The sequence below is a fragment of the Eublepharis macularius genome, chromosome 10 (assembly GCF_028583425.1).
Source record: "Eublepharis macularius isolate TG4126 chromosome 10, MPM_Emac_v1.0, whole genome shotgun sequence".
Lineage (NCBI taxonomy): Eukaryota > Metazoa > Chordata > Lepidosauria > Squamata > Eublepharidae > Eublepharis > Eublepharis macularius.
Genome location: NC_072799.1, coordinates 59,788,705 through 59,811,396, shown reverse-complemented (window position 1 = coordinate 59,811,396; position 22,692 = coordinate 59,788,705). Strand labels below are relative to the sequence as shown.

General features: G+C 40.9%; 1 protein-coding gene across 1 annotated transcript in view; it reads left to right on the top strand.

Annotated features, from left to right (window-relative positions):
* The window catches only part of ASIC5 (acid sensing ion channel subunit family member 5), a 28,715-nt gene extending 10,374 nt beyond the window's left edge, over positions 1-18,341 (top strand). Inside the window, exons 2-10 of the mRNA XM_054989647.1 lie at positions 1,432-1,738; positions 3,235-3,466; positions 6,762-6,884; positions 9,904-10,053; positions 11,278-11,425; positions 12,108-12,164; positions 13,341-13,509; positions 17,194-17,285; positions 18,151-18,341. Coding sequence (XP_054845622.1) covers positions 1,432-1,738; positions 3,235-3,466; positions 6,762-6,884; positions 9,904-10,053; positions 11,278-11,425; positions 12,108-12,164; positions 13,341-13,509; positions 17,194-17,285; positions 18,151-18,341 — 1,469 coding nt within the window. The remainder of the gene's footprint in view (positions 1-1,431; positions 1,739-3,234; positions 3,467-6,761; positions 6,885-9,903; positions 10,054-11,277; positions 11,426-12,107; positions 12,165-13,340; positions 13,510-17,193; positions 17,286-18,150) is intronic.
* Positions 18,342-22,692: the final 4,351 nt, after the last annotated feature.

Below are 22,692 nucleotides of genomic sequence, written 5' to 3'. Positions count from 1 at the left end.
TCATGTCTAGAGGATTTACCAAAATTCATGTTTCTTCTCCTTAGAATCCAAACATTGGTAGCTTGCTAAGTACCACTAAAGAAGTCCATGGTTGCTACACAGAGGCAGGCAATGGCAAACCATGTCTGAACATTTCTTGCCTTCAAAACCCTATGGGGGCACCATAAGGCAGTGGCAGCACTTTGCACACACACAATACTCATGGCAAAAGAAGGATAAACAAAGGCAGTGGCAGCTTTGACAAACAGATGGTTATTCTCATACTTAAAGGGAAAAACAAAATCTCCTATATTTCAGTGTCCAACAGCCCACATACCACAGAGAGAAGAAAAAAATTCTTCCTGGTTAGCATTTTTCTTCTTTGATTAATTTTAAATTCTAGTGACTCTTTACAGTAGGACAGTGGCTCAATGGCAGAAAATCAGGTTCAGTCACTGGAATCTCCAGTAATAGTATTGTTGGTGATGGGAAACAGCTTCACGTGAGGCCCTGCCGTGTCACCTGCCAGTCAGAGTAGACAGTACTGACCTTGATAGACCAACGGTGTGACAGAGTCTAAGGCAGCTAGCTACATGTGTGGCTTTCTGTTTTTATCTGCCTTATAGTATGTACACTTAAGCTCATTAATGTGGTCTTTTTGTTTATTTTTTAAAAATGTGCCTGTGCTATTTAGAAAGAACGTAGCAACAGGAGATTGTAAATTGCTCTTGGATGTGGTATTTATTATAATCTCCGCCCCTTCCTTCTTAATATAAGCAGTTAGCTTGCGGTGAAATATAACTGCTTGATAGTTGCAACTCCTCTATTAAATAATATGTGTCCAATGGAGAGGCTCAGAAAATTAAGTGGTTTTCACAGCCAGGGTGAGTAACAACAAATTTTACTCTAAGATGGTGAGTGTTTTTAATTGTCTTAAGTGGTACTGTTTTGGTAGGAGGGCTTTGATTATAGTTATTTTCTGGAGATATTAGTAAAACCAATATATTTGTAGGGATAAGGAGACTACAACTTGAAATAAGTATATAATTTAAATGGAATGGGTAAATTACAATAAGTGTCACTTCTCTTAGCTGATAAATGTTTTAGCTGATACTGTTTTAACTCAGAGAATCAAAATAGGATTTTTCATTAGATATTCCACAACGATTATGCCATATAAATTTTTTTGCACAATTGTTGAACAGTTGCCGTTAATTTGATACATCCGGACATTTACTTCCAAGGCAGTGCTTCTTTGGAGACATATTCACGATTTGGATTTGGAGACACATACATAGAAATATTGGCATGAAAATGATAACATTGTCAGCACACCAGCAATGCTTTGAGAGCTGACTTTATTAAATGCCAAATGCACCTTGAAGGATCCCTGTCACTTGCTTTTATAGTGAACTTTTATGTAACTGATTTTTTCTTCTATCAAATATCAAGGTTTGTTGGGGAAAGCAAAGTTGTATTTGACAACAAAACAATTGCCATCCCTGGAAGAAAGAAAGAAGTATGATTATGAATTTGCAACTTCTACCTCATTCCACGGGATGCACAATATTGTTCGGACCCAGAGCAAGACACGTAAGGTGCTGTGGATGTTGGTAGTCTTGGGATCCATTGCTCTTGTTGCTTGGCAGATCTCCAATCGTTTCATCAACTACTTCAGCTGGCCCACCACAACATCAGTAGTTGTTCAATATGTGGAAAATATTGAGTTTCCTGCTGTAACTTTTTGTAACCTGAACAGGTAAGTCACACTTCACCTCCTCTGGCCCTGTTTTCTTCTCAGGCATGAAACCTCTCAATTAAAAAACCATCTCCAGAACAACAATGACATGGCCAGTTATCTCCCAGTCTCTAATCTGCCCTTTCTGGGCAAAGTGATTGAGAGACCAGGAGCTGATCAACTCCAGGCCTTCTTGGATAGTTCTGGTGCTTTGGACCCTGGATTCAGGCCAGGCTATGGGGAGACAGCACTAGTAGCTTTAGTGGATGATCTCCATCTGAATATAGACAAAGGCCATGCTTTGTTATTGCTTCTCCTTGGTCTATTCACAGCTTTTGATACAGTAGACCATGCCATCATGTTGAGGGATTTGGAGGCAGAAGTGGGTATCAAAGGATATACCTTGGACTGGTTTAAATAGTTTCTCATGAAATGGACTCAGAGGGTTGCTGTTGGAGACCAGCTATCTCCAAAGTGGGAATTATCTTGCAGGGTTCCACAGGGCAAAATTTTATCCCCCATGTTATTCAACCTCTATGTAAAGCCTTTAGGAGAACTCATTTGTAGCTATGAGATTGGATGCCATTGCCATCAATATGCAGATGACACCCAATTCTATATCTCACTATCTAAATCACAGTGGGATGCAGTAGAAATCTTGGATCGCTACCTGACTGTTATTGTCAAAAGGCTGAAGCTTAACAAATTGAAATTGAACCCAGACAAGATGGAAATTATGCTCGATGAGAAGACAGATCTTGAAGGACATTTTACTCTCCACTTTCAATGAAGTGTGTCTCACTTTTGCAGACTTAGTTAAGAGCTTAAGGATTATACTGGATCTAGCACCACTGCTAGAAAAGCAAGTCAGGGGAACTGCAAAAAATGCTTTCTACAACCTCAGTCTAGCCTGGAAGAGGGCCCCCTACCACAACATGGTCAATCTGGTCACCTAGATCCGTGCCATCTGCAAACTATGCCAAACTGAATTGTTCAAGAGGACTTCTTACTCAGATAGGAAGGCTGTATTATAACAAAGTGGTCTCAAAGAGATGCGCCAGTAAAGGGATAGGGACCATGGACTTTACCATTGTGTGCTACTACGTACTGTGTTGCTTTAAGTATGATCCTACTGGGTAGTTCTATGTCGTTTACTATGTCAGTCTTAGAATTGCTTACGCTCTGTTTCAGCACTTCTTCAATTCTATACTGGATTTCTGCTGGTTTTCGATCTTTGCAGATTTGTATTTATCTACCCCATTAAATTTATTGAAATATCCTTGAAATTGACTATACTAACGCACACTGTGCAATCTGCCTTGAGTCTCTGTGAGAAAGGCAGACTATAAATAATGTAAATAAAAAATTAAATGTGAACAACATAGTTGTTGAGCAACACTGTGTCCAAATGCCTGCCCTGTGTTCCTTATTTCATTATTTGAAAGAGTTTTAAGAACCTAAGGGTCTAAAATTGGAGAATATAGAACTCATGCAGCTTTTTTGTTTTGCTCTGACAGGTTCCAAACCCAAGCTGTAGCTAACTTGAGCATCATTTTCTTCCTATGGAGTATAGTTTCTGGTGTCCTTCATTGGTTTAACACTTGGGGCATGTTTGGCCAGGAGCTGTCAGATTTTCTTCAGGGGAATCAAAATTTCAGCATCAAAGAATTTACCAGGAATAATGGTTTCTATCTAAACAACAGCACATTGCTGGAATGTGAATTTTTTGGGAAGCCTTGTTACCCACAGGTAATATTTATGTTTTTATTATATTGTAGAGGAAAAGTGGACGTTGTGGAATGAATGGGAGGAAACGTGAAAAAAATGGTCATTTTGGACCAACACAGTGTGCTTAAGCATTGCTAAAATGTTGGACTTAGAATGGGAATATCCAGATTCAAATCTATTAAGGCATTTTGTTCACTAAGCCAGTTGCAATTTCCTTACTTAGCTTGTCTCGCAGGGTTGTTGTGAGAAGATAATTACTACCCTGGCCCTAAGAAAGATAAAACTGTAATGAATAAATATAGAATTTGTTCCATGTGGGAATGGGAATGCACAATGTCTGAAGGGCAGGAATGGGATTACCCATGCTGGATCACAGCTATGTTTGAGTGTTCCCAGGGCTTTTTTTCTGGGAAAAGAGGTGGTGGAACTCAATAGGTTGCCCTCGGAGAAAATGGTCACATGGCTGGTGGCCCCACCTCCTGATCTCCAGACAGAGGGGAGTTTAGATTGCCCTCCATGCCGTTGAGCGGTGCGGAAGGCAATCTAAACTCCCCTCTGTCTGGAGATCAGGGGGCAGGGCCACCAGCCCTGTGACCATTTTCAAGAGGTTCTGGAACTCTGTTCCACCACGTTCCTGCTGAGCGGTTGAGCGGTGCGGAAGGCAATCTAAACTCCCCTCTGTCTGGAGATCAGGGGGCAGGGCCACCAGCCCTGTGACCATTTTCAAGAGGTTCTGGAACTCTGTTCCACCACGTTCCTGCTGAAAAAAAGCGCTGAGTGTTCCTGATTTTTTTTGTTTGTTTGTTCTCGTTTACATTTTCATCAGGAGTATCAATTCCGGTCTTTGAGCTGTTGATTTTGTAGATTTGTCAGTACTGTATGTATATGTTGTATGGTTTTAGGCAGAAATTACAGCAGTATTTCCCAACTAGGGTTCTGTGGAACCATGGGGGTCCTCGGGACATCATCAAATTCTTGTATAATTTGTGGAATAAATAAATTCAAATTTTGAAATACAGCAAAAAATTCAAAACATCCATTGAAATAGCATTGTTATTAAGGTTATGTAGGTTTATTTGTGTGTGCAAGTGTGTGAGTGTGTGTGTATAACAGCTCTTTACAAATAAATTGTCTTGACATTAATTCAGCTATAATTGAATTGCACTCCTTGCCATCAACTTGTTCTAGCCTGTAAACATAATAATAACAGCAACAACAACATGCTTATATATCACTTTTCTAGACATATTAATGACCTTTCAGAGCAGTGAACAAAGTCCGTGTTATTATCATCCCCACAATACAGCTAGGGAGCTGGGGCTGAGAGGAGTGGCTTACCCAAGGCCACCTGCTGAGCTCATGGCAGGAGTGGGATTCAAACCAGCAGAATGCTGATTCACATCCCAACCACTTAACCACTATGCTACAGCAGCTCTCTTAGGTACTGGTTCCTTGGGATATGAAAAATTAAATTAAAGGTTTCTCCATGGGAAAAAGGTTGAATAACACTAACTTTATACCATATATCATTTATATGTATAATGCCCTTTTATTAATGTACATATTTATTTATTTATTTACTTCATTATACCCTGCCTTTCTCCCCGGTGGGGACTTCCAAAGTGGCTTCCATTGTTCTCCTGCATTTCATCCTCACAACAACATTGTGAGCTGGTTACGGTAACAGTGTGTGACTGGCCCAAGGTCACCCGGTGAAACTAACAGACTGAGAATCTCTTTACTCAAGACATCTTACATGAGTAGGATCAAGTGAAAATCTTACTCCTCTTGTTCTCCCATTGTGGATACACATGCACCGCTAGGGAGACAGGGTACACTTGAATATAAAACCACACAGAAAGTAAGTCACTTGAGTGTCCCCGTGAAAGATGTCTTCTTGTGTAGAGAGACTCCTCGTATTTGAAGCTGGGTCTCCCAGGTCCTAGTATAACATTCTAACCACCAGGGCTTTTTTTCAGCTGGAACATGGTGGAACGGAGTTCCGGCACCTCTTGAAAATGGTCACATGGCCAGTGGCCCTGCCCCCCTGATCCCCAGACAGAGGGGAGTTTAGATTGCCCTCCGTGCCGCTCAGTGCCGCGGAGGGCAATATAAACTCCCCTCTGTCTGGAGATCAGGGGGCGGGTCACCGGCCCTGTGACCATTTTCGCCAAGGGTGATTTAAACTTTAAAAAACTCCCCCCTTGTTCCAGCTGAACCAAAGTGACATCATTGTGCGGTCCTGAGTTCCACCACTGAGTTCCACCCCCTCTTTTCCGAGAAAAAAAGCCCTGCTAACCACTATATGAGATTGGCTGTCAATGATGCTTCAAAAAGAAACTGTGCAATGAATAAAAAATGGTAGAATCTTTCCTGTAGAAGGAAGTGAAACTAAAACAATATTTGGATTGGAAACAGGAATGAGAACTTTTAAATCAGCCCCTGTCAAGGTCTACCATGTAGCCCCACCAGGTACTTGAGCTGGCTAACATTTTGCAGGTGCCTGTGCCCTTTCTGAGTAACACTTTCCCTCATTCTCTTCTCACCTAAATCCCTGCAACAGTATTCCCAGGCAAGGGTGGACTGGTCCATCTGTATCATTGCTGCAGTATACCGGTTCCCAGGGCTTTTTTTTCTGGGAAAAGAGGTGGTGGAACTCAGTGGGTTGCCCTTGGAGAAAATGGTCACATGGCTGGTGGCCCCGCCCCCTGATCTCCAGACGGAGGGGAGTTTAGATTGCCCTCCATGCCATGGTGCGGAGGGCAATCTAAACTCCCCTCTGTCTGGAGATCAGGGGGCGGGGCCACCAGCCATGTGACCATTGTCAAGAGGCTCCGGAACTCCGTTCCACCGAGTTCCACCTGAAAAAAAGCCCTGGCAGTTCCATCCAGAAAATACAGCAGCAGGTATCTCCTTAAAACTTACCAAGTCCAGTCCTTAACATGGAGAAAATTAATTTTCCATTGACTTTTCTGGAGGCTTCATAAATCTGTGATCAGTGGAAACAGAAGGATTCTCAGTAACAAATATTTTTCTGAGGTATATGAAAAGCCAGTTTAACTGGAAGAAAAACATCGTTTGGCCTAAAAAGACTATGGAAGTATGTGCTATTGGTGGCAACTGCAGAGAGACATTTCCCCCAAAGTAAATCCAAATCTATAGCTACCATTACGTAGTAAAACACTAACAGGATTAGGGCTGCAGTCCTGAAGATACTTTTCTGGAAGTAAACCTCGTAGAATAACGCAGCAGTTAACTTCTGTGTTGTTCCCTAGGAGAGCTAATTCAGTTTTCCCTTTTGTTTTCTTTGTTGAAGGATTTTGAGCACGTCTTCACCGAATATGGAAACTGCTTCACTTTTAATCATGTTAATATTCCAACAAGAAGAAGAGTGAGCGTCTCTGGAAGGGGCCTGAGTTTGCTTTTTGACATCAAACAGGTCAATCCAATTTGCACTTAACCATCTACTGAAAATATTTGGACCTGCAGTACTGAATATTGATGGTTAAAAGCACAAGCTTTGGGTAACCTGCATGAAACAAAGTTCTCTACAACAAATTTATTTACAACAAATAGTCTTGATATCTGGCTTCACTCACCATAACTGTTAGTAATTTTAGTGCAAGATGAGGCAGGTTGCTTAGATTATTTCATTTATACAGAGGAAATCAGGTGATGACATATAATGTAATAAAGGAACAAGATTGGAAAGCCTCTTCTTGCTTAGATGCATGCAACTACATTTGAAAAGTAAAGTGCCCCCCACCCCCGGCATTAATATAGGAACAAGCACAGGCAAAATACTCTGGAGAACTTCCCAAATATGCAGAAAAATGAGTTTGTAAATCAATTTTTGAAAGTGAAACAATAGGCTGTTGGTATGTTGGCACCCATCATATATTCTCTTGGCTAAGAACAGTGTGGAACATCAAAAACGCTCTTCCAGAGCAATCCAAAGCAGAGTTACACCCTTCTAAGTCCATTTAAGTCCAAGTAACTCTGTTTAGGGTTGCACTGTTAGATATGAAAGTCTTGAGCTGACCCTGCCACCAAGCACACTGAGACATCTGCTTGAAAAGAGAACTTGCTGCATGTAGCACTGTGTAAAGTATTGATAAATGGGGGTACCTAGACATGCTCAAACACCTGTCAGTAGCTGCAACTCAGGTTTTACTGATCGCCCATACTGGAACTTGTTGAGATGCTCTTTCCACCTTCCCTTTTACAACAGAGACCAAAAGCTTTGCTTCTGTCCTAGCCCAGCTTGGAGGTCCCTTTTGCAACTTCAGGGTGTAGTTCCTTTGCTGAGGGGGCAGGATAGACAAGAACCTCCCTTCCAGCTGATGCTTCAATTAGCCGGGAGTCTGCTTTTGCATCTACAAACTTAATGTCTGGCAGCTGTTCAGATTGTTCAATGCAATCCAAACATATCCCTAATTGGCTCACAGTCTGATTGGGAGTATCAAATAAGGTAAGTTCACCTGCTGAACAGGTTTGCTGAGATGTTGATGGCATCACTAAATGGAACTCTGGGCTTCATTGAATAAAAGGAACAAAAAAATCCGAACATGAACACAGGTGGGTTGGATAACAGAAACCCTAAAGTAAAACAGAGCCCTGTATAAACTTAAAAGTTGCAATAAACTCAGGAAGGTGTTGGCAGTGAGGAATTAATTTTTTTTGTCTGAGCTGGCAAAGAGCCTCGGATATATTCTGAATGGGACAGAAGATAGTAAGTTGTAACTGTCCCAAACAAAGACATAATTTTGTTAGTGAATCCCACTGGCCTATGTGCCAGAGGACTGGAAAAAAGCAAATATGACCCCAGTTTTTAAAATCCAGAGTGGATCCAGGAAATTACAGGCCAGTTAGCCTACCATCTGTTCCAAGTAAATTAGTAGAAATAGGTGGCAAATAGAAACTGTTGGCCAGGACAGGCAAAAAGGAGTACTTTTTTTACTCAATGAGTAATTATGCTGTGGAATTAACTGCCAGTGGACTTTGTGATGGCCACAAGCATAGATGGTTTAAAAGAGGGTTTGGCAGATTCATGGAGGAGAGGTCAACCAATGACTGTTCCATATTCAGAGGCAGCAAACCTCTGGATGCCAACGCTGGGAGGTATCAGCCGGGGAGGGACGTGGCCTCTGGCTTCTGTTTGTTTGGCCCTTCAGGGCAACTGGTTGGTTGCTGTGTGAAACAGGATGCTGGATTAGATGGACCACTGGTCTGATCCAGCAGGCTCTACTTATGTTCTCTGTGCTTACTTGAGGAATAACTAAATATAGTTAACTCATTAGAATGTCAGACTAGGACCTAGGAGACCCAGTTTGAATCCCCATTCTGCTATGGAAGCCTGCTGAATGACCTTGGGCCAGTCACGCCATCCCAGCCTAACCTCACAGGGCTGTTGAGAGGATAAAACGGAGGAGAGGAGAATGATATAAGCTGCTTTGGGTCCCCACTGGGGAGAAAAGCAGGGTATAAATGAAGTAAATAAATAAAATGTTTGCCACTCTCACAAAGGATTGAGCAAAAAGACAGATAAGCCCTTTGTAGTAGATCTAGAAAGAGTTTATTTAATAATAATGATAGTGAGGGTGACAATGTTATTTTTCTATGTTTAAAAGGATGTTGATAGTTTTTGCTTATGAGGTAAACAGGGCCGGCGCTACCATTGAGGCGGTGAGGTGGGCACCGCGGGGCCGGAGGGGGTGCTGGGGGTGGAGGCACACGCCATGGAGTTGGCGTGCTTGGCCCAAAGCTGCTGCTGTAGCCAGCCAGCCCCGTGCCACCACCGCCACTGCTGCCACACACCCCCGGCCAGGTGCAGCAGCCACGGGCCAGGCACGGCAGGTGGCTGGGGCAACGTGCAGAACGTGGGCAGCCTCTTCGTGCCGCCCCAGCCACCCACTGGTCAATGGGCCTGGCTTTGCTGCGTGAAGATGTCAAGTGATAACATCATCACACAGTCCAGGGGCACGTGCGTACACGCGCACAGGAGGGTGGCCGCAGGCGCCAGAAACCCTGGCGCTGGCGGTGGAGGTAAAGGAAAGATGGTTTTCCATTAGAGGGCTGAAAACGGATTGAAATTATTATAAATGTTTGGTGTTATTTTGCCATTAATGCAGTTTTATCTTTGTTGGAACTGAAATAAATCTAGGGGAAATGATCAAGTAAACTGAATCTGCTTGCAAAAAAATGTATAATTTATATTCAGAAACTTTGCTAATGTTACATGCTGCAATTCTAAAGAATGGTGATTTGTATGATAAAAATGTGTTACAAAATGACAATGCTCTACAATTCTGTATTTTACGTAGTGTTAATTGCAATTTTAGGTTATTTTTCATCTGTGTAATTCCCAGCTCCAAGGGAATACATGAATGAAACTGATTTGGAAACAATTGTTCTATTTTACTGTAACTTTTAAAAGCAAGCCGTTCTTTGTCTTTTAGGAACAGTTCACTGATGACCCTGCTCTTGGTTTTGTTGATGCTGGTATAACCTTTGCTATTCATTCACCCCAAGAACCGCCTCGGTTTGATGGTTTGGGCTTATCTACACCAGTTGGGATGCATGCTCATGCTGCAATCCGCCAGGTTAAGGTAAGAATTTATGTAGGATGTGAAGGAATAATGTATTTCCAGTGTGATGGAGTAGGGAAGAGTGTTAAACCAGCCCTGGATTCAAGTTGTTGCTGAGTCCTAAAGCTCACTTAGTGGTCTTAGATCAGTCATTAGCTCTCTCGGCATAACCTAACTCAAAGGGTTGTTGTGAGGGTAAAATTGAAAGGGCAGAACCATGTATCCTGGCCTAAGTTCCTTGGAGGAAGGGGTGGCATAAAAATGTAATAGAGAGAATTCTAGCTATTTAAGAATCAACTGAAGTACCTTTGTAATCACCTTCATCATATTTATTGATCTACCACTATATGCACCATTTTAAAAGATTCAGTCAGTTTACAAGATTAAAACGAATTAATTTCTGAGCATGGAAAGGTCAAGGAAATAGCAAGGAGGAAACTAGCTATGTGAAATAGTGATTCTGGTCAAGCTATTGATTTTTGCACAAAGCTCCAAACCATGCACAGACCTTCCTACACAGAATGTCTTCCCTATTCATTTATCAAAGGAGACTGAAAGTCTCTCTACACAAGACACCTCGCTGCATGTTGGTCAAGTGTAGAGAGACACAATGTTAGTGTGGAAGTACAGTTTTAAAAGACAGCTGGTGGAGGCTGCTCCACAGAGGGTTTGTTAATTTCATCTTCATCTCCCCAAAGGCTCTGTCAATTTCATCTCTCCAGTCTAAAACAGAGTCGGATCACAACCAGAGAGCAGCAAGGAATGGAAATGGGCTGGAGCTGCCTTCCAGAGCTGGGCTTGGACCCGGAGAGGTTAGAATGGGCTGAAGTTTCCCTTCTGGCATTTCACAGCCCCTTCACACAGCTCCAATGTCTTCGCCCTGCCACTGGCTCTGTCTTTTTAAACTGCCTTTCCTGGCTATCATTGCATCTCCCAATATATGTTCTTGATGTGGCAGATGTTTCGTGTAGAGAGACTTTAATCCACTCAGGCATGTCTGGGTAATCAAAGGCCTTCAGTCTGGACAGTTGTAGTTAACTTTCCAGAGAGTTGGTCAGGCTGGCCTCCTGATCGGTCCTATCGAACATCAAGCAAGATTATTGAAAGCTTTGTATTTCACTTTTATTTGGACCCAAAAGATTTATTAGACCACCATCATTTTGAAATTACATTTATTTTAGATTTTAAAATGTTATGACTGACTGCATGTCATGGACACATTGCTGTCTTTCTTCCATTTTAAAGACAGTTATACAAGAATACCCTTGGGGAGAATGCAACCCGCATATCAAACTTCAGCACCACAAGATCTACAGCACCTATGGGTGTCTGCAAGAATGCAAGGCACGGCATATACAACAGAAATGTGAATGCCTACCATTCATGCTACCAGGTGGTATATCTTGGCAAAGGCTACATTTGTTTTATGAGTGATTATCAAATAAATCCTATGAGAAAATAGAATCAACAATTCTGGAGTTATCTTTTTGACAGTTCTTTCTGGATACACTATTAAAGCAACAGCGAGGCAACTCTCAACCCTTAATTCCAAAAGATTTAGAAGAGTGTGGTTCTGTTTAGGATTGTACTGCAAGTCAGAAGACAAATTTTCATTCTATATATTTGATTTTGAGGATAATCTATAGGTCATAATGATTGCTAGATATTATTATATATCAGGTATGATAATTACATACTAATTACAGATTCAGTTTCTGATATTAGTTTCAAATGTAGACTTTCTGTGTCTTAAGAATACGCATCATGTCGGTTAAGGCATTTGCTATGAAGAGAGAGTTTCTATATGGTATATGCCCATTGGATGCAAATTTGAAGGAGTTTTTGACAGATGCCATGCAGATGTTACATGCTACCTTCGTTTAGAGTGAGCATAAATAAAATATTACGTTGCAGTGACTTAAATGGGCTTAGAATGGAGTAACTCTGCATAGAATTGCACGATTCGTTTATTGAACAGCTAGATAATGGAGCAGTAGATGTCAAATGTGTGCTTTGATACTTTTGTTTGTTTCTCACTCTCTTTTCCCAATCTATTCTATGTACCGGTTGAAAAGGAAATGGAACAGAGTGTGACTTAGAAAGATTTTACAAGTGTGTTTCTCCTGCATTGTGTGAGTAAAATCAGAAACAACCAATCAGAACATTAGAGTCCAATTCGTAGGTGTTGCTGTGGTGTCATCACAACTTCTGCATGGGCCTGTAGCAGTGGAAATGTCTGCAATTGGCAACCAGGTGGCCAACAGAGACAAAGAGTTTGAATTTAACACAAGCTCTGTGACTGGTGCCCCAATCACACAAAAGCAGGATCCAATCCATAATAATGTTCGTTTGTTTTCTTGCTTGCTTAAAATATTTATTATTATTAAAGGTAAAGCTAGTCCCCTGTGCAAGCACCAATTACTGACCCATGGGGGGACGGAGCATCACGATGTTTTCTTGGCAGACTTACGGAGTGGTTTGCCATTGCCATTGCCTTCCCCAGTCATCTACACTTTACCCCCAGGAAACTGGGTACTCATTTTACCGACCTTGGAAGGATGGAAGGCTGAGTCAACCTTGAGTTGGCTACCTGAACCTGGCTTCTGCCAGGATCGAACTCAGGCCATGAGCAGAGCTTGGACTGCAGTACTGTAACTTGTTGTTGTTGTTATTTCTACCATGCAGGAACTCAAGGCAGCTTACGAGATAAATAATATAACAATAATAAGAAGAAATACCCACCCACCCCTAAATTTAAATTTAATACATGATTCAAGCCCAGGCCTGAGATGCCAAGCTGATGAGAATTAAAGTAGTGTAAGGGTTAGCTATCTCATCTATGTGCTTGCTTTTCAAATCATTTGCAGAGATTTACCAGGGGGAAAGATGCCTGTCTTTTCCCCTGATAGTTTCAATGCTTGCAGCTACTAGTGATGGTATGCTTGGGCCCTAAATCACTAATTTCAGTTTAGCCTTTTTCCCATCCAGAACAAGGTTTGATTTCAGTATAAAAAAACACAAAAAATATAATGTGAATGGCAGGAACGCATTTCTGCTGGAAATCCCATTGTAAAAAAATTCAGTTTTTATCCTTTTCACTGTGAATGGATATGTAGTTTCTCCTCAAATTCCCCTTTATATGTAGTTTCCCCTCAAATTCCTGAAATTATGAAGCCTATTGTTTCCTAAAGCATTTGTTATCATTACCGTTATTACCGTTCTTTGCAGAGGGTAAAAGTGATTTCCTCATCCCCCACCCCCGATGGATGGCTACATACATTTATGTATTAACTTTTTCACCATTCTAGATAACATAGAACTGATGGGACTGTGTACAGTAGGAAGACATAATTCCACTTGTCCAGTGCCTTGTGAGGAAACTGATTATCCTGCCACTATCTCCTATTCCACTTTTGCAAGTGAAAAGGCTTTGAAATTTCTTTCTACAAAACTGAACAAAAGCCCAGAATATATACGGTAACTTTATTCCTAATTGTGATGTAACAAGCACTGTGTTTGCACATGCTCATGAATGGCCTTCATTAACGAACTGAAACAGCCTACAGTCAATAGATGTTAACTGATGAGTTGATCCCAAAGTATGTAAAATTCACTACAGGGATCATAATATTTTATCCAACTAGCTTAGGTTGGTATGAGACTACTTTGTCCCTTACCCATCTAAGGTCCTAACAATATAAGATCCAGGCCCCAATCAGGTCTGGTCCATTGTGCTGGAGGAAAAATGATTTAACCCTTGCATTAATCCTCATTCTGTATGCTATTTAAGAATACAAAGAAAACTCCATGTGTATATGGCACCCATGACAGATAGATTCATGATATAGCACATGGGCTATTTCATGAATCTCTATGAATGCAAAATCAAAACAAGATGCAAAATAAATGTCTGAGTGATTTATTAAACATTTCAAATACCTTCATTCTTATTACTTCCTACATGAATATATAAAGCTGTTTTATACTGAGTTATACCACTGGGGCATCTAGTTTGGCATTGCCCAAGTATTGACTGGCAGTGGCCCTAAAAGGTGCCAGCTAAGCTCTACAGAATGTCCAGAGATCCTTTCAGCTGATGCGGCTGGGGAGTGAACCTGGGGCATCTGCAGGCAAAGCAAGCATTCTGCTTCCAGCCGCAGCCACGGAGGCACAGCCCCTCTGATCTCCAAAGAAATCTCTCCTATCTGGTTCTAACAGTCTATGAGCCTTTGAGCTTCCCAGTCCTGATTTGCAATTTGATGCTGAATTAGTTATCATGACTTTAGGTGTCCCTGTAGAAAATACTTTTATGTTTGCCTTTATTACATACATGCAAAAATGTTGCAAAAATAGGAGTGCAGTTTTAATAATGGATAATGCTCTACTGAGCATTTGAGAATTTCATGGCATTGTTTTTATTTAGCTCCTTTTGACAAATGTTTTATTGTTCACAAACAGTGCACTATCTAGTAATTACTCAGTCAAGCATGGCAAATGACTGGGAAATGTTTCTGTTCCCAAGTGTTTAAGCTACAGGAATCAAGCAAATATATTAATGAGTATACATCATAAATTCTCTAATAGCATCATCAATTGATTTTTCAAAAATATAAAATGAGAAACTCAGCTATTTACAGCTGTATGCCAAAGATGGGAATCAGTAGTATCTCATTTATGTCAGGAAGCCAAACCATGGGGTCCATTAGCAGGATTACTACAATTATTATAATGCAAAATGTTCAGATTAGAGTTACAGAAGAATATCTTTATGGAAGGGCATGACCCAGTCAATTAATCCATTAATTAATCTAAAACTTGGGCAACTTTATATTACCTATATATTTAATTTTGACTACCTAATGCCTCTGGATTTAAAACTTTACGGATATTTTCAGATATTGGCTTAGACTACAAAATTCTGTTGTTGCTGAACTGACTTTTGATTAAGAACATCCTAGCCCATAAGTATGTCCCTACCAATATTTTAATTTGATTTGAGTTTGCTGCTTAAAGTTGCCAGTTTTATTTAATTGTTGTCGAATAATCTTCCAGCAATACAAAGCAAAAGGAGATTGCACTAAACACTACTTTAGCCAATGGTTTGTCTCCAACATGTGTATCTGTATAATCCCCAGGTTTCCAAGCAGCTGGTTGTTGCACCCTCCCCCCAGCCCCGGATTGTTATATGTGCAGATTTTTTAAAAAATCACAGAATCAGAGAATCACAGAGTCGGAAGGGCCATACAGACATTCTAGTCCAACCCCCTGTCCAATGCAGGATGAGCCTAAAGCACCCCTGACAAACATTCATCCAGCATCTTCTTGAAAACTGCCAGTGAAGGGGAGCCCACCACCTCCCTGGGCAGCTGATTCCACCTTTGAACTACTCTGTTATGCATAAATCTAAAAGGCAGGTCAGAGTTGAAGCCAAAAGTGCCTTTGCATTAGTGGAAAACACTTCTGCTTATACCATGCCCCTTCTGTTGCACCATCTCACACTACATCTTTCCATGTTCTTGTACATTCAGGAAAGGTATTGGGTGACATGGGAAGCTGAAAATGGGCAGTTGAAAAGCTGTCCCATGAGGACAGAGAGGTATGTACAAAATAGGTGCACAGAATATACTGAGGGTAGATCCATCCAGGGCTCATTTTGAGGGGGAACACACAGGAACACAGTTCCTGTAGTTCTCCAAAGAGGTCACATGTCAAGTGGCCCTCCCCCACCTGATTTTCGGTCATTTTGGGACCATTTCAGCCTGGATTGGGCCCAAAATGCCCAGGATCAGGCCCATTTCAGCCAGGATTGGTCCCAAAATGGCCAGGATCGGGCCTATGACGCGTGATGGATCACTCTCCCGCTCAGCAGCAGCCCAATTCTGACCGTTTTGGGCCCCTTTTTGGCCATTTTCAGCCCCTTTTTGCCATTTTGGGACCAATTTTGGCACTGAATGGCCAGGATTGGGTCCAAAACAGCCAGGATAGGTGATGTCAGGGGGTATGGATTATGCAAATCAGTTATGCTAATGACACACTTCTGGTGATGGCAAGGGGTGTGGCATATGGTAATGAGTTATGCTAATGAGTTCCTGCGGCTCTTTTTCTATGAAATAACCCCTGGATCCATCCCATTATATGTGAAAAGCAAGGTTCAAGTCCAGTAGCACCTTAAAGATCAACAAGATTTTCCAGGTTATAAGCTTTCAAGAATCAGGTTTCCATCTTCAAAGGCCCTTAGTATGCTATTAATTGCTAAACTCTATCCTTTCCTTTTGCTATATTAGAATCATGGGTACTTTATTACATAGTTAAAAAAATTCTATGTAAAGTTCACAAAGGTTGTAGCTTTATTTATTTATTTACCATATTTATAGTCTGCCTTTCCCATAGAAACAAAGTGGATTACCCAGTGTAAATCTATAACAGTCCAGACATTCAATAAACACAGTATAGGTTGATACAATCAGTAGAGGAAACATAGCAAACAATGCACTAGAAGAAGGATTACTGAAATCAGTGAGCATAGGATGTTAGGCATGATACAAGGTGTGGATATACTGGAAAAAAATGGAATACATCAACAGAAAACAATGAAATGACAACAGGGTGAAATGTGCAGCAAACTGATAATACAACATAGTATAAGCCATAGTCCCTTTCCCTTTATAAAGCACCTACTGTTCTGTTACAGTATGGCCCTTCTTTATAGAAAGCCTCTCCTGAACATCTCTGCTCTACATAATTTGTGGAATGACAGGATCAGGCCATTCCACACAGTGAGGACCACAACAGAGAAAGCACACGTGCAGGCAGTTATTGGCCTTGCCTGTTTGCAGGGTAGCACCTGCAGAAGGCCCCGAACATATTGTCAGAGCTGTCATACTCATAATAACTCAATATAGGCAGAGAGACAGTTCTGCGAGATATGAGGGTCCAAGGCCATGCAGGTCTTTGTATGGGGTGGCCAGTACCTTGAACTGAACCCAGTTGTGAGGCTAAAAGTAGGACAGAGCAACCAAGTAAGCTAATCTTCCTTGGAGGATGAGTGGGATAGACTTATGACATGAAACCAAAGTGTATGGAAATGGCTAAAGTGACATCAGTGTCTAATATAAAAATAAAATACTAATAACAGTATTAATCATAATGTGTTATCCCTAGGCATAACCTTGTCTATATTGACATTAAATATCATGATCTGAATTACAAAATGACACAGCAGCAGAAGGCAATGAGCATATCTGAGTTGCTTGGTAAGTGGTCCCGAATTAGCATGCATGTCTTTGTGTTTGTTGTGGCATGTATAAAATATACTATATAAAAGGCAAACTGTATTCCTGACAACTCACCTCCTACCCTGGTGAGCCTCCAGAGGGCACTGCCATGGAGGGAAGCCCAGACAAGGCAGCCCGTTCCTCCAGAGAGAGCGCAATGGCGGGAAGCCTGGCCAGGATCAGGCACGGAGCAGGCGGCAATCCCTGCCCCCCGCCTTCATCCAGATGGGATCAGGAGCAGAACAGGTGGCAATGCCCGCCCCTCCTTCAACCTACTGAAATCAGGCATGGAGCAGGAAGCAATGCCCACCCACCCCTTCACCCAGTTCGGATCAGGGAGCAGGTGGCAATGCCTGCCCCCACCATCACCAGGCCAGGATCAGGAGCAGAGCAGCTGGCAATGCCCTCTTCACAAAGCTGGGCAGGTGGCAATGCCCACCCCCACTTTCACTGGCTTTTGCTGTTTCCAAGCAACAGAATGTTGGATTTTTATGAGTCATGATATATAACCATCCCTATTGGTATTTTCATGCAATAGAATTTAATTTACTAAAAGAGACATATTTTCTTACATTGTATATTAAGGTAGACAGAGAAACAAATGAAAACTCTAAGGAAAAATGACATGCCATTATATATTTTCATTTTCAACCCTGTTGCACTGAAGCCTATGGGAATATCCTGGCAATTCTAAGAGTCCTTGATAGAGTCTCAGTCTTCTACACATTCTCCATGAGTCATATCACACTGATGGAAATGGAACTTTCTTCTACCAAAAATTGTGTAGAGTTACAGTGTAAACTAAGGAACTGCCAAATTACAGTGGACTTGTTTTTCATTGCAGCTGATGTAGGTGGTCAACTTGGATTATTTTGTGGAGCCAGTATGATTACAGTCATAGAAGTTGTTGAATATATTTTCACCAACTTCTGCTGGATGTGTGTCTTTCTTCTACTGAAAGCACCAGAACTTCCCAACTGGAATACTTCAGATCAGAACGAACAGTCAAAAAAGAAGAGAATCCAAGAATGTTAAGAGCTTACAGAAAAATAATGGAAGGATCTGTAAAAGGCATTCATTTTACTTATAATGAAGGGAACCCTAGCATTTATTTAGAAATATTTCCTATGCTCAGAATACAAACTTCAGCACCTTTAATGCTCACTGTCAATATAAAGTTGAACATTACCACGCCAAAGAGGAATTCCCCTTCCTCCTTTTCCAGCTGCTGCTAAGGGGATGGGTTGTAGCTCAGAGCTAAACTACACGTGACAAATTGCACGAGGACACTCTCAAGTGAAGGGAGACACAATGTTAGCCGGGAAGCGTAGTTTGGATTTCACCTCTCTCTACAGAGCTAGCTAGATCACTCATCAGAGGGTTTGTTAGTTTCACCTTTGGATAGAGCCACAAAGATCCTTCCTCAGAGGGTTTGTTAATAATTGACAGAGCCTTTGGGGAGGCAAAGAGTAAATTAACAAACCCTCTGAAGAGCGATCATTGCCAGCTCTGTAGAGAGGTGAAAAAGAATTTTATTCCAGTTTGGTGGGAAGGGGAAGCTACAGCATAGAATATGATTCTTATTAAACTCAATGAAAACATCTGTCAGATTGATAACATAATGCAATTAGCTTTAATCCCAGTATTAAAGAATCTAACTCAAAATAACAAATGATTTAACTCTTTTTTTTGCATACTCCTAGTTCTTGCTATTCCTATTCTGCAGTGAAAAAGATGGACACTCACTGATATCCCAAAATCAGGACTAGATATAGGTTCAAAAAGAAATTCCTTATTCGGCACATGCATTTTATATTTGGATATGCATACCAAGTGCAAAGAACTAGACTTATCAAAACAAATGAGCCTCAAGTATTAAAGTGTGAAATTTAACTGGATTTATCTTCAATTGGATTCAGGGATGCCTAATTTTCACTGGATTGCACTCAAGAGTGTTTTAATACTCAACTGAATGGAGTGATAAGCAATTTTTCATCTCCTCTTATAATTAGCTTGGTTTTCTACTTTCTTGGAGAACTCATAATAAGTCATTTCCTTCTTCCCATGTCATCCCCAAGAGTTCTCTTAAATTCAGAGAGAATCTGCAGAGATTCATTACCTTTCCTCACTCCCATCTTTCCTAGCTTTCCCATGCTTTCACAAACTTCTTGTTATGTTTAATTTTTGTTATATTTATTATGTTTCTAGCCCACTTTTCTCACTGAGATTCAAGGCAGTGTACTTTAATGCAATCAACAGAATAAAACGTTTAATAAACAGTGTGATAAGATTAGAATTACAGAAGTCTGAAACAAAGCATAAAGCACTAGACGTGGTAAACAATGCAAAATATGGAAAATAATGCAGAGAGAGTAGGACAATACCTACAGCTGCGAGGTAATATATACTATACACTGTAGTATAGTCTACAGTCCCATTCCAATTCTGTTTGGCTAAGACATTTCTTATTAGAACATGTAGGTAGACATGCTGGACTGCCACAGAAGAGCAGGATTTGAGTCCAGTGGCATCTTAGAGACCAACAAGATTATCAGAGCATAAGCTTTCAAGAGACAAAGCCCCCTTCTTCAGATACTTTAGACATTCTTCAGGCTAGCTGAAGAAGGAAACTTTGACACTCGAACGCTTTCCTGAAAATTTTGTTGGTCTCTAAAGTGCCACTGGATTCAAATCCTGCTGCTCATTAGAAAAAAATGCATTTTTCCAATCATGATTTAACATGGTAATGTAATTAATATAAATGTTTCAACAATAAGAAGGGAAGGATTGGCCCTGGAGTTGAACACCACTAATTGCACATCATTACCAGCAGATGTCCTTCTTACCTTTCGACTTTTCTTCTACCAAATGAGATAACTTCACAGAGTGCACCAAAACGATCATTGTTACCGTTACAATGTGTGAAACCTAGAGGTAGCTTTATGGATTTGCTATTACGGTTCCAGTCCAACTGTGCAGGCATGTAGCCAGCAGCCTGCACACGTGTAAAAATGTGATAAGCTAATCAGCAGGGAGGTACAAGAATAAATCAAGTCCTCTCAACCCCCTGCTGAAAATCGAATGTACAATTTGTAAGAAAAATATGAAAAAATACATAAATAATTAATAGGATATATTAACTAATACATTAATGCATAACTAATAAAATAATACATTGACAGTGCAATCCTAAGAAGAGGTACTCCAGTCTAAGCCCATTGATTTCAATGGGCTTAGACTGGAGTAACTTATCTTAGGATTGCATTAAGCATATTAAGAAAATACTGGTGAATTCTTCTGATCATCTCATTCTCAATGTAACACAGCACCAGCAGGATTCCCAGTATTCAACCACTTTAGAATGTTTTGCTGCAGCCAGTGTCACCATTTTAATCCTTCAGGAATATACTGAGGCTTCCATTGACATGAAGTACAATTATTGTTGGTTTTGAATAGGGTTCAAGACACTAAAATCACAGAGGAGAGAACCCCTCTGCACACGCATTAACATCTACCTAGGAATCAGGGTATATCTGTGCCATATTTTTGTCCTATCCTTCCTTTGCATTGTTCAGAATGAGGTACAATGTTTTCACTCCCATCCATTTTGACCTCACAAAAACCCTGTGAGGTAGTTTAGGCTATAAGATTATGACTGGCCCAAGATCCCAAGCATGAGCTTCATAGCTGATAAGGGACTTGAACCTGCATCTTCCATGTAACGCCAATGTCAGCAGTCAGTGTGGGGCAGGTGTTAAACCTGAGAGATTCCCAGGCATAGGCTGTACAATAATTGTCTCTTTTATAAACCAAAAGTCCAAGAGCCTCTTTAAGAGTAACCATTGTCATTTGCCATTTGCCATCACAAATAATCCTCAGTTGCAGTAGAGATTCAAGTTTCAGGTTGCTGCAGATCAGGGACCATTAAAGCAGGAGATGATAAAGCAAACTCCAAAGAAACCATTCACACCAAGCCTTGACTCTCCCCACGCCCGCAAAGATTTCCTAGTATGATTTTCCTTCATAAAGCGATACATGGCTCTACTGCTTGGAATACTGCTGCTTGGAATACTCTACTGCTTAGAAGTTGGAATAGTATTATACAAACTAATGAGTTAGCATAGCAGAAATGTTTACAATGAAAAGTAATAGCCGACTTTATCATAAAGAATGTTGGTTATTTCTCAGTTGTAAATATCTTATTGAATCTAAGTTATGAATCAGAATGGGAGTGATGTGGGGGAGGCTCTTTTTCCCTTAAAAGACTTGGATTGTCAGAATTTTAAACATTCTGCACTTGACAAACTGTGGGACTCAATTGATTTAGGAAACAACATGAGCTTTTTGTCCATGTTAAATGTACAGCGTAGTCATGAAATAAACCACTTTTTCACCGAAAGCCAAGCACTTATGCTGTGGCTGCATCCACAAATTACCTGTGTATGATTTCTCTTAACCAAAGCAAGCAAATTGAAATGGAAAAGGTATGGTTAATGAAGAAATGGTAGAGCTAAAAGCAAAGGACCAAATGGAAGGAGGTGGCTAGAAGAGAAAGGGGCTGTACCAAAGGGAAAAGGAGCCCCAGTTTTACTCTGGCTCCCAGGATCCAGGAAACCCATAACCAGCTCTGCTTCCAAGTTCTGTTCCAATTCTGTAACTACTCCATTCAAGCATGTGCTCTAGCGGGGGAAAGTATACTAATAAAAAGAATTCATGGGCCCTTAAACATTTTGGATCAATTTATTTAATGGAATAGAGTTAAATGCGGACTTCTTTCCCACTAAAATAAATACATCTTTAAATAAATGAGGCTTTGGTTGGATCCAGCCAGCTTTTTTGCTCATCTCATTCAGTCCCCCTCCTTAATATAGTCCGCATGGCTGTGGTCTGTGCAAGAACCATAATCCCCAGCATAGCTGGTTGGATCACCCAATCCATTGAATGTTGACTAACTTTTGATGTAGCGGTTAAGAGAAGCAGGACTCTAGAGAACCGGGTTTGATTCCCCATTCCTCTGCTTGAAGGCAGCTGGATAACCTTGAGTCAGTCACAGCTCTCTCAGAGCTCCCTCAGCCTCACCCACCTCACAGGGTGATTGTCATGCTGATAATAATAACACATTTTGTAAACCACTCTGAGTGGGAGTTAAGTTGTCTTCTCGTTGTTGTTGTTGTTGTTGTTGTTTCTCTGAAACTTTCCAGGGAAAAATGAAAGGGATATTACTACTGTTGTTTTCTTAGGCCTGAAAGCATAAACTAAATAATTGGTTTTTGCACAAAACCTGCATAAAAATTTTATATCAATAGTATTATTGCAAACCATTTTCATACATCCCATGATACAGTCCATTGGTTGAGTGAGAAACAATTTCATTGTGCTTTATTAA